Source organism: Pelodiscus sinensis, chromosome 23 (assembly GCF_049634645.1).
Source record: "Pelodiscus sinensis isolate JC-2024 chromosome 23, ASM4963464v1, whole genome shotgun sequence".
NCBI classification, from domain to species: Eukaryota; Metazoa; Chordata; order Testudines; family Trionychidae; genus Pelodiscus; species Pelodiscus sinensis.
In genome coordinates this window covers 11672783-11686860 of record NC_134733.1, presented here as the reverse complement: position 1 = coordinate 11686860, position 14078 = coordinate 11672783, and the positions used below count along the sequence as shown (strand labels likewise).

The 14078-nt window shown below is 52.5% G+C and overlaps 1 protein-coding gene across 4 annotated transcripts in view; it reads right to left on the bottom strand.

Annotated features, from left to right (window-relative positions):
• MASP2 (MBL associated serine protease 2) overlaps positions 1-13607 on the bottom strand; it is a 34022-nt gene extending 20415 nt beyond the window's left edge. The window contains exons 1-5 of one of the 4 annotated variants that reach the window (XM_014575498.3): positions 7625-7807; positions 7139-7358; positions 4560-4737; positions 2841-2972; positions 99-1288 (exon numbers count right to left, since the gene is read on the bottom strand). In XM_014575498.3, coding sequence (XP_014430984.1) covers positions 1284-1288; positions 2841-2972; positions 4560-4737; positions 7139-7358; positions 7625-7629 — 540 coding nt within the window. In that variant the 5' untranslated portion in view covers positions 7630-7807 and the 3' untranslated portion in view covers positions 99-1283. Of the gene's footprint in view, positions 1-98; positions 1289-2840; positions 2973-4559; positions 4738-7138; positions 7359-7624; positions 7811-13137; positions 13407-13469 lie in introns of those variants that run through there. The other 3 variants (XM_006127053.4, XM_006127054.4, XM_006127052.4) reach the window with 3 other exon arrangements.
• Positions 13608-14078: the final 471 nt, after the last annotated feature.

The window sequence follows — 14078 nt, the reverse complement described above, 5'->3', positions numbered from 1 at the left end:
GTCCATCTTATTGCCCACCCCTGTATTAGACCATCTTTCCTCCCAGTCTTCCCTGGGAACAGGGTTTTGGGGTATGAGGGAACTGAGCATAGACTGGGATAGAGAGACTGAGCCTTGTTTTAAAATACTCACTTCTTTTTTTTAAACTTCAGCAGTGAAGAGGCTCCACAGCTATTAAACTATCTTTAGGCTCCTTAATTTGCTGAGGTTTTTTAATTTAAAGCTTGGATTTATCTTCAGGGGGATTTTTCCTGGGGTCTTTCAGCTCTGCTAGTGGATGTCCCACTTGCAGCCAGAAAACAGGGCCTGGAACATTGCCAGTGGATACCCTCCCTAGGGTGACCTAGCCAGCCCCTGGATTAGCATGAAATAGGAAAGGGGAGGCATGGACGGATGCTATGGTCTGAATTTCAGGAGTTAACCTGGCCACATATAAAGAAGGAAATGGGCACTGGATGGAGCCACTTAAATCCACCTCTTCGCTCTGCTGTTTCCAGGATTCTCTCTTTGTCAGTGGCAGACAGAGGACATGTGGCAGCATAGGAGACGTTCTAGTGCAACTGAGCTGCCTTGTGACTAGATTTGGAGCTCTTTGTCAGGCAAGAGATGGGGCTCCCTTTTCACTTGGTGCTCAGAGACTTTACAGAGGGTTCACCACATTGCACCATTACAACGGGGTGGGGTTTCCAGTGGGATAAGTGGCTAAATTTATAGAATTTGGATCCAGATCCAGAGCATCCTATGGTGTCGGCATGCTCAGAATGGGGGATTTTGGGCTCATCTGAAAACAAGCATGAGTCTGAGTTCTGAGAGTCTGAACAGGGTTGAACTTACCGAGCGTTCAAAGAGGGGAATGTTCAGGCCCTGCTCTAGTTGCAGCACTTTGATCAATCAAGCAAGCAAAGCCATGTGATTAAGACCCGAGGCAGTCCCCTCTCCAGCTAGCTGTCCTGCCAACAGGCCCCCTTAGGACAGCTCTCTCTTATCAGCCTCTGCCTTATCTGCCGTCTCCCTTCCTCAGCAGCACAGGGCAATGCAAAGCAATGAAGGGAAGGCTGCAGTTGAATGTAGGAACAGGAAAGGCATTTTATTGTCTGTAGGAGGCCAGTCTGGAAGGAAGGAAACAGACATGCACAAGTCAGTAATCAAGCAAGCAAGAGGAACTTAGGGCTCTCTGTCTGACTGTGACCTGCAGCAATGGGCAGGTCAGGAAGAAGGGCGAACCAACTCTTCCTGGCACATGTGTCTTGATCTCTGCCTATGCGAGGAGAAGCTTAATTATCTCACACTGGAAAATAAAGGACAAAAAAGAATGAATTAATAAGGCAGCAGCCAGCATCAGCCTTCCCAGGTCGGAGCCAAAAACTCAAAGGACAGCTTCAGCAGTCAGCATGCTTCCATAGAGACCGTGGGGAATGAGCTCAGCACTTGTCATTTTAAATCAAGATGGGAGACTTGTTTTAAAACAACCAACAAACCCAGGCCTCCCGGTCTGCTACAACCCCCAATGAGGGGAAGAGAAAAGGGAACTGGGGCAGGAGTTAACGGTGCCCTAGAGAAACATCTGAGTTACAGAGACGGGCTCCTGAATGAGACCCAAACACCCCCACAGTGTAGGGGTGTTTGCAATGGACTGGGAGCTAGATCCAGAGACAGGCTCCAGTTTCAGAGGTGAGATCTAAATCCACAGCCAGAGAAGGAGGGCCCGCTGCGTCCATCCACACCAGCATCAGCAGAGCACCAAGCGGCCTTGCTTCTCCCCGTGTGCAGCTCCTGGTCAGTGAAGCACACACGTGCCATGACTCTGGCACCAGGAGTCTGCACACGTTTGGCTACAGGCAGAATGCAGCCTGAGGTGTTGATCTTTGCACCGATTCAGACAGACAATCGCTCCTTATTGTCCAGTAAGCCTTCCACCAGTGCATGTAAGAAGCAGGAGAGAAAGCCAGCCACCGGCTTGGGTAAGCCCTGCCATGGATCCCCTCAGGGAAGGGGAGCTATGCCTGGCCCCCATACCTAATTGGGGTTGGGTTTCTAAGGCCAGTGTCAATTGCATGAGAATTCTCCTAGGCACCAGGTAACATTATTTCTCTAGTTGAGCTGGGAATCCGCTGTCACTCATCAGCAGATAGTTCCTCCTCAAAGCAGCCCTGAGCTCAGGTCTGGAAGTGCCATCAGACTCAAAGTATTATCCATCATTGCTGTGCTCCGAAGGGAGGGGTGATGGCCGCAGGGGCAAAGCTGGCAGCCCTACAGACTGAAGCTCTGATATGAGCAGCCATGGGGCAGGCTTCCTTCCTCCAGCCAACAGGCCTAAACCTGACCTGGAGGGATGATTTCTGGTAGGGACCAGAACTACTCTAACCTACATGCCTAGTCAAGCACTGGTCTCTCTTTCCAGGCTGCTGACCAGCATTCCCTGTAAGCTGAACACTTGAGCAGCTGCCCAGGAGAGATTCAGGTGCCGCCCAGCTGATTGGCAGAGTGCCCACAGCCAGCAGCATGTGTTTTCAATTGGTGGTGCACATCTGTACATGTCTTGGTGCATGTAACAAAGTGTATTCTACACATGGATGGGAAAAAAATTAGAGGGAACATTGCTACTGACACCCGGGCTGGTGAATGCCAGGAGCAGGAGGCCATTGGCTGAGAAGCGTGTGCATTGATTCATTCTCGGTACCATCAGGGTAACATCAGCTGGCCTGCAAGGGCAGTAAGCCAGCTCTGAACTTAGCCATGCTGCAGGTTGCTTATTGATCTGGTTGTCTAGAGGTGGAGAGAAACCTGCTCTACCAGGAGGGAGCAGCCCTCCCTGCACATGGGCAGAGAAGCAAATTCACCTGAGCAGGTCCTCTTGTCTTCATGGAGGACGTAGCCAATGCTGCAGCTGCAGTAGAAGCCTCCCAAGTAATTATGACAGTGATGGTCACAAAGCGGTTCGCCATCAATCAGCTGCTTGCACTCGTCAACATCTAGCGGGTTGAAACACAGCAGCATTAACTGACTGCACAGGGGTGGTGGAGGTTCTTTGTGCAGGAGAGAGATGGGAACAATGGAAGCAGGGGAAGGAGAGAGCAGGGACATGTTTTTGGAACCTGACTCAATACCCGTATAACATTCTGTGTGTGTCTGTCTGTGACTCTGTGTGTCCTTCTGTCCTTGGCATTCCATGTTAAACCTAAGGGGTGGGGATTTCAGAGGAGGCTAAGCCAGGCAGGAGCACAGTTACCACTGGAAGTGAACGAGTCTGGTGCTCGTGAATCACTGGGGCTTTTGAAACACACTTCTTCCCCGGCTCCCTCCCCTTAGATTGTACCATTGGAAGACTCCCTGCTATAAGGCACCATCTACAGTTTAAAACCTGACACTATTTGACCGCTCATAAAGGGGAGCACAGAGGATTCTGCCTTCCCCGCCTGGCAGCAGTTCCGCCTGGCTGGCTGTAACAATGCCATCTTGCACAGGGATTACAGATGCTAGCTCTGCCTAGGGATGTAAAGGAGTAGTCGACTATACGATTAACCAATAAGCCTAGGCTTATCAGTTAATCTAATCGACTACTTGCATTTCCCTTCCCCCTTGCTTCTTCTGTATCAGAGGCAGCAAGGAGGGGGAGAAGCAGGAGCTTGTGCTTAAAAGCCAGTTCCCCCCTGCACCAGCTCCACAGTGCACCTGGCCGCCCCCCCCCCCCCCCCACGCTGCTGCCTCTATCAGCCCATGAAGGGCCCAGGCTCACCGCAGACAGAGGCTGTTCCATAGGAGGCGGAGCAGCCTGTCCACAAGGAGCTCAGACCCCCGGCGGACAGGGGCTGCTGCTACCCTGCGCTGCTACCCCAGCAGTGTGGGGCAGGAGACAGCCGGTCTCCACGGGGAGCTGGTTTTTAAAACTGGCTCCCCTTGCAGACTGGCTTCCACCTGGCACCCCACGCTGCTGCCTCTGATGCAGCGGCAGCAGTATGGAGTGGCAGGGGGCTTCCCAAGAGTGAGGCCAGGAGCGCACTGGCTGCCAGCCCCGTCCCTGGGGACTATAGAAAAGTCGACTAACTGCTAAGAATTCATGCGGTTACTTGACTATTCTATTACCCGCTGTTCTAACAAGCCTAGCTCTGCACTCTGTTTTCACACAGATTCCCGTCATACTCCATTGTCCTAGGAAGAATCCAGCTCCTAACGCTTTGCTCTCCTGGTGCTCTCTCAAGAGGTTTACAGGTGTTAATTAACCATCGCAGAAACCCTGTGTGGTAAATTAGAGTCTTCCCGCTTTGCTCCTGGGGGAGGAGGAGATTCACAGATGGGAAGAGACTTTCCGAAGGTCACACAATGAGACAGTGGCAGAGTCTAGGATAGAACTCAGATGTCCTGAGTCGGGGTCACTCACTCAAGTCACGACCTGTACCAAATACAGTGGCTCTTGCCCCATTCCCCTAGTAGCAGCAGGCAGTCTCCAGCCACCTGGGAAGTGCAGCCATCTCCTTTGGCCAGACCCTGGTGCTAGCAGCCAGAGTCTGCATGAGCCCAGGAGGGGTGCAGGCCCTCACATAGCTGGGCTGGGCGCTCACCTTCAGCTGCGTAGAAGGCCTCAAAGCCGGTGAACTGGTTCTCGTTGGAATAGTCAGAGCGGAATGTCACAGTGAGGGTGTTGTCAATGGAGTGGTACGTGGTGTTGCCCGGAGCCTCCTCCGTGTCCGTACTCTCGCGTCCACACAGCGTGGCCACCAGCTTCCCGCCAGAGCTGATCTGCGCAGGGGGTGGGGGGAGTCAGTCACATCTACACTCAGCTCCGACCTCTGCTTCTCCCCCCCCTCCCTTCTCCCAGGGCATGGAGTTCATCCTGCAATCCCAAAATCAGGGAGACCAGGAGCAGGATCCACCATGACAGGCATTAGCAAGAGCAGCTTCGACTCGTGGCTTGGGGTCCACAGGACCTGCCAGGTAGGCTGCATGGGGACCCAATGAATCAGCATATCCACCATGTGCCCTGGCCACCTGCTCAGCACTGCGCTGGCAGAGCTGAGGGTGCCCTGCTCCTGGCAGGCTTTCCACAACCAGGAGGGAGGGGGGTTAGCGACTGCAGCACTCTCAGAGGCACGTTTGTGATGAAGCCCAGCTCCATCTGAATTCCCTTCTACAATCCCGCATGTCAGATTCCCCAGTGGGTAGTGATTGCCCCATGCTCACTCCCCTCTATCCTTGACTGGAAAGTTCATTGCCTGAACCCTCCCTCCACCCCGACAAAGCCACAAGACCAGCTTGGGCCACCAGCATGGGATCTTGTTTGCAGTGGGGCTTGTTCCTCTTTGCTTTTTCCTTTTGACCCAAAGTCAGACTCCTGGCGGTATGTGGGAGTGATCCTCTGGGCTATGGCCAGTCCCCAGCCGGAGCAGGGATCGGGGTAAACACAGGTTAAACACACACACTGCTTTACATTTCCAGTAAAGCCCCACTGAGCTGGGTCTCCCAGTTCCCACATGCTCTCTGGTGCAATGTTTTCTTACCGGGAATCACTGAATTCCCCAAGTTCCCCTGAATGTTTGGATGTCACCAGGCCACTTTTGATAATTGGGGTTTGTACTGAACCTGGGGGGGGGATGAGCGCAGGTAAATTACAGCAGTGGATAAGAGACTGAGCACTCGGTCTGGCAGGGGGAAGCCTCAGAGAAGACCGTGGTGAAACGTACCATGGCCTTAAGGAACATTTCACTGGAGTAAATGAGGGGATTAAGATTTTAGTTAAGATGCCTGATCTGGTTCCTGCATGTGCCCAGCGGATACAACTCCCCAGCCACACGCTGACCTACATGTATGCCCCAGCTAACACCAATATCAAACAGGGCTAGACAAGCTGCTGTGCTGAGATAGCTGCCTTGTGCTCCCCTCTTCCCCCATTCTTTTGGGCACTCATCACATGCTACCCTTGAAATTCTCCAGGCACAAGCATATGTATATGTACAGCACCTAGCAGAATGGGCCCCAATCCTCATATCAGGGCCTTTAGGCACTACTGTCATAAAAATGATATGCAGGCATAACAGGTTCTGGCCAACCTCTAAAATCTCCCAAGCAGCCAGGCTTTGAGTTGGCTCCAGAAGCGTCTCTTTCAGGCTCTCTCACACTTCCCCCAATTAGACCAGTAGCCCCTTTCTTTTCACAAGCTTTGCCCCATGAAACATGAACATCCTGATGCTGCTGTTTGGGCCAAGTCTCACTTTTGACCTAGGTCTCATCAGCCTAGCTCTCGTGGGATGCAAGTATTTTGCAAAGCTGCTCAAACAGTTGTGGTCGGGACAAAAAAATGGTGATTCAGGAAAATTGAAGAGCATCACAGGGACGTATCATTTTGTCACCACTGTCCATGAGAAATGACTGAAGGGCTTCACTTTAACAAGACTGAAGTGTTTTGCTTCTATTAGATGGCTTAAAAGATAACAGATAACTCTTACAACAGTAGAAGTAATGCACTTGTGAGCTTGTTTCAGTATTTCCAAAATGGACTTTCAGCCATAGCATTGTGAGAGAAATTTTGATTTGTGTCCATGTGGTCTGAAAGGAAGTTTCCATGTATCCAATATGCCCAGGGAGCAGATTCTGCATTTTGACCAGCTCTAGTTTTTTTTCCCAACATGGCTGGGACTTCCTAATCCTGTGAAGGCATCACCTGCAAACCAGCTGAGCCCAAACCTTACAACACCTGCAGGGCAGATCTGGCCTGTGGCTTGCCTGAATCCAGACTGCCAGATGCAGGGCTCCCTTCCCTGCTGCAGTGGGGCAAGCCGGTGCTGGCACACAACCCGTCTCACAAAGAGATCTGCCCATAAGATAAACCGATTCCTGCAACCCCAGCCCTCTGCCATTAGTTCTGGTTGTGCCATATGCTGGTATACACATTTCAATTCAAGCATGGACGGGGAAATGCAGCTCCAGTCGATGCAGACAGAACAAATCCAACTACCTTGATTAATGCACATGTCTCTACAGAAATGCACATGCAATTCCATGTTGTTAGTACAAACACCCCGCCCCCCCCCCCCCCCACCCATAGGTCTGCCATACAGCCAGCAGTCAACAGACACAAAGTTCTAGAATACACAGGCCTCATGCACACCCACGGACACCCTCTTTGCCCTGCGGCTCTGCATACCTTGACGTAATCATAGTCACACTGGTAGGAAAGCTCCATGTTAAAGTGGGTGAAGTAAATCCGGATGGTGTATCCCGTGGGGACGCTGATATTCCAGGTTCTCTCCTTGTTGTTGGGGTACATGTTTGGGAAGTCGGGGGAAGTGATCCTCCCATACATCTTCTGCAGCTGGATGCTGCCACCCATTCCATGCCAAAGGGCCACTAAGAGCAGGTACAGCCTGCCCCAAACGGAACACAGACAGTCATGGCAGTGAACGTTAGCGCAGAGATCATGCTCGCTACACACCGAGGGCACTCGGGCATTAGTCAAGTTCTCTGTGCCTGATGATCCTCATTTTACACCTGGGTAAGTGCCCAGGGTGTCAGAGTGCAGCTGACACAAAACCCAGGGCAGGAGAACTGGGCTGCATTTCCTGGCATAAAAACAGGACAAAGAGCTAGTGAACCCCCCATGCCTGAGAAAAGTCTCCCTGGCAGCACTCACCTCATCCTTCAACTGTCTAACCAGAGCCTGCAGCAGCCTCTCCTGGAGCGTATGCCTCCAGAGAGAGAGTTTGCTTTGCTGTGTTTGTCCAGCGCTTAACTCTGATGCTTATCTCCCTTTCCTCCCCCTTCAGCCGGCTGAGTTCTGGGAACAGCAGTGACAGCAGAGCGGGCCTGTGCCCAATGCACAGGGCCCAAGTCAATCCTGGCTCAAAGTGCAAAGCGGAGCTGAAAGTGCAGCTGGATTCTGAATGTTTCAGCCCCCACCTCTCTGGAGGGATGAGCAATTGGGCTGGTATTTGTGAAGAGAAGCCGAGGAAGGGGAGAGGACGGGTGGGGGCGGGGGCAGGTACAGGGTAGCTCAAGATTGTGCGCGCTAGGGCGTGGTCCGGGAGTTTGGAAACATCATCTCCCTCTTGCCAGCTGTTCTATTACCCAATACATTACTAGAAGCCTGCTCTCCTGCACAGCCTTAGCCAACAGAGCCAAGAAGAAAACGGATGGGAACCCAGCTCCCTTGGCTGATCCATTTTATCAGCAGCTTTCAGGGAGGAGGGTCACAGATCCACCCAGAAGATTGTAAGAGTACCGGCCAGGAGGTACTCGGGTACTATGGTGCTGAAGGCTGTTCAAGTACCAGGGTATGCAGACAGATGGGTGGGGGTTAATTAATGGGACACAGAGCCTTTAAGCTCTCAGATGCTGGTTCTAATCCAGCCCACATCTCTTGAGGCTGAAAGTTGTTCTGTGCCTTAGGTGCACATCCAGCCGTTGCCATTTTGCCAGGCATGCTGGAGCACTTGGCTGATAGGGTTAAAAATCCAGTTCTGGAATTATGCCCCACTGCCCCATGCAGCGTGCCATACCAAGCAGCAGGAGGAGAGGAGGAGTAAGAGGAAATATGGAGAACTGGCCATGCAGAGAGGCAGGGGAGGCAGGGAGGCTATGTATGGCAGGAGCTGTATGGGAGAAACTCCCTGCCATCAGCACACTTATGCAGGAAGCCAGGCCAAGGGAAGCGGTATGGTGGGGAAGCGGCAGAGTAGGGGAACAAAGGGAGTCCTCCCCCTTCTCCAGCATTACCACTAGAGTTGTGGCAAATTGCATGGAGAAGGGAGCACCAAATGGGACCCTGCATTTAATACAGATGATGCCGTTTCCCCACTTCACAGATGGGAGAACAGAGGCCCAGGAGAGGAAAGTGACTTGACAGAGGCTGCATGGGCAGTCGGAGGCAGAATTGAAAACAGCTTGGATCCCCCAACCTCTCTGCCATGCGCCTTAAGCGTTAGCTGTCCTTCTGCTCCAGAAGGGAAACTTATAAAATAAGCCAAGGGCTGTTATTGTACTAGTCCTGGAGTGACCACGACTGCAGACCCTGGATCTTCCGAGACCGCGTAAGCTCTGCCAGGAGCAGGTACGTGGGCAATGCTGTTGAGAAACTGATGCCACAGTCCAGACAGCTCAATGGCAACAGAAGTGACTCTAGAGAAGGAGCAGTGGAGAGTGGGAGGGTGGCCACTGGGAGGAGCACCAGGATGGGGGGGGGGGCTGGACCCAGAAGCCTGATCCAGCAGCATCACCTATTCTATTTCTTCTCCCTCCCATCCAGGTCTCTGCCAAGCTCACTGGTGCCGAGGGGAAACCCCAGCCCATGTATGGGGAAAGCCCACTCAGTCTCCACTGAACCAAATGGGTGAGGGCTGCTAGTGCACATCAGTGTAGCTGTGTCCATATCTCACCAATAGAGGATCCGGCCTGCAGGTCATACCCTGGTTCCCCTGGAAGTTGACTCACACTGAAGTCCCTGGCACAAGGATTTGAGCCATTAACTCCCATCACAGGGACAGATTCTGCAACCATTCGGGCCAGTTGTGAATCGGGGTCCTCCTCCTCCTTGGTTTGATTTCTTTTTTTAGGTTAAAGGTTTTCTAGAAACACCTCTCCCCCCGCAGCTGCCCTGCATACAGGCCACAGCAGACAAGCACCAGAGGAGAGCGAGCGAGGCACATACACATTGTGCAGACGCCATCTCTCGCCCGCACCCATCACCCAGAAGGGAAGGAGACCAGGGAAGCCAGCACACCGAGAACCACAGGCTCCTGTGTGTGAGCAGAGTGGAGCTGTGCCAGGATATCCTACTGCCCTCCTACCACACCCAGCACTCCTGCTCCCAGGGGTCTGCCTCTCTAGCCAGTCACTTGCAGCCTGCCAGGGCATTTTCCACAGAGAAAAACTGAAGTCAGTGAGTGCTGGTCTACACTAGGGAGTTATTCTGAAATAAGTGGAGGGGCTACACTACGTAGCCCGTTATTTCAAAATAAGGGGCTGATTATTTCAAAATCTGCACTCCTGCTTTCCTCGGAGAATGATGCTTATTTTGAAATCGCGGGAGCGTGGACGCCGCACTGCTGCTATTTCTAAATGACTACTCCCCAGAGTAATTTGAAGTAATTACTCCCCAGTGCTTCCTGGGGCTCTAAGTCAAGGTAGCACATCCACAATAACAGAGTCTGCTTCAAACTAATTTCGAGGCTCCCTTGTAGTGGGGACACACTGTTTTGATTTTTGTTATTTCGGGAGTTATTATTTTGAATTTAGTTATTTTGAAATAATTTCCTAGTGTAAACATGTCCTGAGGGACCTCTGCCAAACTGCATCCAGAGAACAGTTTCACAGAGGGGAGGGGGCAGCCAACAGTAACCCATGCAACAGCAGTAAATGAGGTTAATGGGCAGGAGCTAGAAAGGACTAGACGCTTTCAGGGCCCGCTGATTGTTAAACAGCCCCCACTGAGCCCTGACAGGTCATGGACTTTACACAGGCCACAAATGAGAAAAAAACATTGGGAAATCAATAAGGGCCAAGAGGAATACTGGTGGCTTGCTTGGCAATGTCACTGCTTGTGATTTCAGCCATGCTTGTGTCTAGGTATTGAGGTTGTGTGTGTGTGTGTGTGTGTGTACGTACACAGCTGTCAGGGCATTGCTTGTGTGTAAAGAGAGTCTATGTGTACCTATATGTACAGTCATCAAGCGACTGTTCATGTGGTAAGAGTGTATATGTCTGTGTCCTGATCAGGCAACTGTTTGTATGTCTGTGAATTAAGCAATCAGACCCCAGAGTGCAAACATGCTTCGGTTAACCTCCATGTTCCATTGCCAGTATTTCTCCTGCCCGCAATGTGCGGTCTCTGTGATTGGACGTGAATTATTTTGTCGTCATTCAGCTCCAAGCTGTCTCCCTGCAACTGCAGGCTGCTCATCTCCTTTGTATTCCCGCAATGCCACTAAGCCCCAGCCACAGACTTGGGATGTTAAATAGTGAGTAACTGAGTAACAGTGTAATTGTTGAGGTTACATGCACCTGCAGCACGGGGTGGCAGCCAGCTCCCCAAGTGCTGGTGCACAAGGCTCGGCCATCTCCCATCTGCTGGCCCTGCTCCCAGGAGTCAGCTGGCGCCCCCTGCCTCTGATACAGATCCCAGAGCATGGAGCCCACCCCTACATCCCTACCCCAGACCCAAAACCCCACTGTGCTAGGCACTGCACAAACACAGCAACGGTCCCTGCTCTTGCACGTTTTAGTGGCTTTGGGTCCCAAGCTGCAGGGATAGGTCCCAGAATGAAAGTATCCACTATAAGATGGCTCTGAAAACTCTCCAGAGAGGCGAGAATCTGACCAAACTCTTCCATGCTGTCAGCCCCGGGCCCTCCTGTCTGATGCTTGGATTCTGGTCTAACCTTTCCTAGAGCTGGCCCTCGGCTGCACATCAGAACATGGAAGCTGACCCAGCAAGAGACCATGAAAAGGGCTGAATTCTTGGTGCAAATACCAGGCCCCCACCTCTTTGGCCTTTGGAGAAGCAAGGCTGCAGGCTGGAACCGGGCGAGGGGGTGGAGCACCTTTTAGAACTAAGTCCCTGGGATGAAATCCTGGCCCTGTTTTGCCTATTTCCTTGCAAAGAGCCCTTCCTGTTTCAGCATGTCTTGCCGCATCAGCCAGCCATTTGCAGCCCTAGCTCACCTGCATCGTGCTGACTAACTGCAGGCCCTACAATGTAACTCCTAACACCCCTCCTCCTCCGCCCCAAGCAAGCCTGAAGGCAGGGGGCTCCCATCCCATGCCCCCCTGAGAGGCAGCTATTTGCCAGTTGCCTAGTGACTGACGCACTTCAGAAAGGGTTGGGGTTATTGGATGTGACAGGAGCCCATTGTGAAATCTGCCCAGCTGTCTCCCTGCTCCCCAGCCTGTCCATGCTTGAGGGGCTGAGGGATCCCAGAGGGAAGCAGTGGCATCAGGGGGAAAGTAAGTCTGAAAGGTTCAGGGAAGGGGCTCTGTGACTCCATGGTCACGAGATCCCCTCCCCCTCCCTGTGGGGACTGCAGTCAGTCAGTCAACCAGCTTCCCCCGATCCTCCCTATGCTTGCTTTCCTGCTCCCCTTACTTCCGGCTGCAGCACAGTCTGCCCAGGAAACGTCTCAGATCGCTCAGGGGCAGCAGCTCGGTGGTAGGCAGCTGAGCCTGCACGTCAGTCAGTGTGAGCAGAGCAGTTCAGTCTGGGCCCAGCTAATGCCTGGGGCTTGTGGGCTGGGCTGTCTACCCGCCAAAGGTCCCATGTGGCGTTTCCCAGGGAGCAGGGATGAGAGGAGGGTGGTGCTGGAGGAAGGCAAATGGGAGACATGCCCAGAGGGCTGTAGGTTTGACTTGCTGAGTTCTCCATGTCCCCCAAGCTCTGCCCCCTGCTGATTTGGATGGCTCCTGCTTTCCTCAAATAGAAACCTCTCCTGCCACTTCCACAGCCTCTCCTCACCCCTCACTGGAGGAGGGAGACTTGGGGGCTCTGCTCACCGAACAGAGGGGAGCGCACCTGGAGGAGGAGCAGGAAGACGTCTGATGGAGCCACGAGACAAGAGGCACAGGGCGCGTGGCCATCAGGAACACAAGGGAGGAGTCAGAGCAGGTCGTGGGGCCTGATTTTACACTACTTAGACCTTAGGTCTCTTCCCGCACTGCAGGAGCGGGGATAACATCATAGATGGACCTGCTAAGGGGTCCCACCCCTCTCATTATCCGTGGCCCATCCCTTAGACCATCACACCACAGTCTGTAGAAACCCAGGCTACGTTTATCCAAAGCAACTAGTGATCTCAGAAGCCCAGCTGGCGCCCCCTTAAAAGAGCTGGATTTTCAGAGAACAAATGCTCTTTCAAGGGTCTCTAGCTTCACACCGCAAAAATCGCTAGTTACTTTTAAAAAGCCGTGGCCTGCACATCCAACATACCAAGTAGGTCCCGCTCAGCCTGGTGACCAACAGTACAGCCTGCAATTGTGACTTATGCTTGCAGCAAACACACAGTGAAATTAAATAAAAACATAAAATACTCTTGCAGGAAGTCTGCAACTGACCAATATTATAAAAATTCTTCAGATCCACAACGCCAACACGCCGTAACCAAAACCAGAGAGAGCAAGAAAGCAGGCTGCTCCCTAACGCAGAGAGTCACAACTCACCCCACACTTAAGTCCTTGCTTGCAATTCCAACACAGTCCTCAGCACACCACAGCGGCCCATACCCCGACCCCTATGCTCCAGCCTCTGCAGAAACGGTCAACAAGACAGCACGATGGTGGCTGGAGACTCGCCCAGACAGTGACCACAGAAAGCGAAGGGTGTGAGATGGCAGTCACGTTGCTGAGAGCACTCTGGAAGGCACTCAGATACAGCCATGTGCGTGGCACAAGAACCCAGACAGAAAAGAATCTCGTGCTCCTTTGGCCTGCCTGTCTGTCTCCCCCACACCCCGTTTCTGTTCACCTGTCTCTCAAAGGAGGCAATCACTCACATGGCCCCATGCCCTGGGTAGCTATGCTGTGTCTGCCACGTTGGCGCCGAGCTGGCCACTGCAGTGGAGCAGCTGTTTTTCTTTCTGCAGAGAGCGTTTGGTTCGAGTTCAGATAAAAGCAGGAGCCAGGCCTATGTTGTAATCCTCTGTCCTCTGCTGTCCTCTCTCAGATTAGAAGAGATACGCACTTTACAAGCACAAACAGGCTGTTTCCTAGATAATTATGGCACAAAGCAAGGGGTAGGAACTAAGGAAAAGTTCATGTTATTCATACTTCCAGGACAAAAATCCTAGAAGAGTAAAGGAAACGTGGTTAATTAAGGGGGGGCAAGACACAGGTCCAGAGCAGAAGAACTGAAGACTAGCAAAGACCGACCCCAGAAGAGGGGATGCAACAGTGAGTCCTCTCCACGCCAGCCTCGTTTGGATCAGCACTCTGGCACCGTTACAAGGTCGTTGCTGTCTTGGCCAACAAGCAACCTGACCAAGCCAAATCCTTCTTAGCATCTGCTGCTCCTGGAACAGACTCCTGGAACCGGGAGCATCTCCCTCTGCAACAATGCTTTGGGTTTTTACCCCTTCCATGACTGGGTGGGCTGGAAGGTGGCC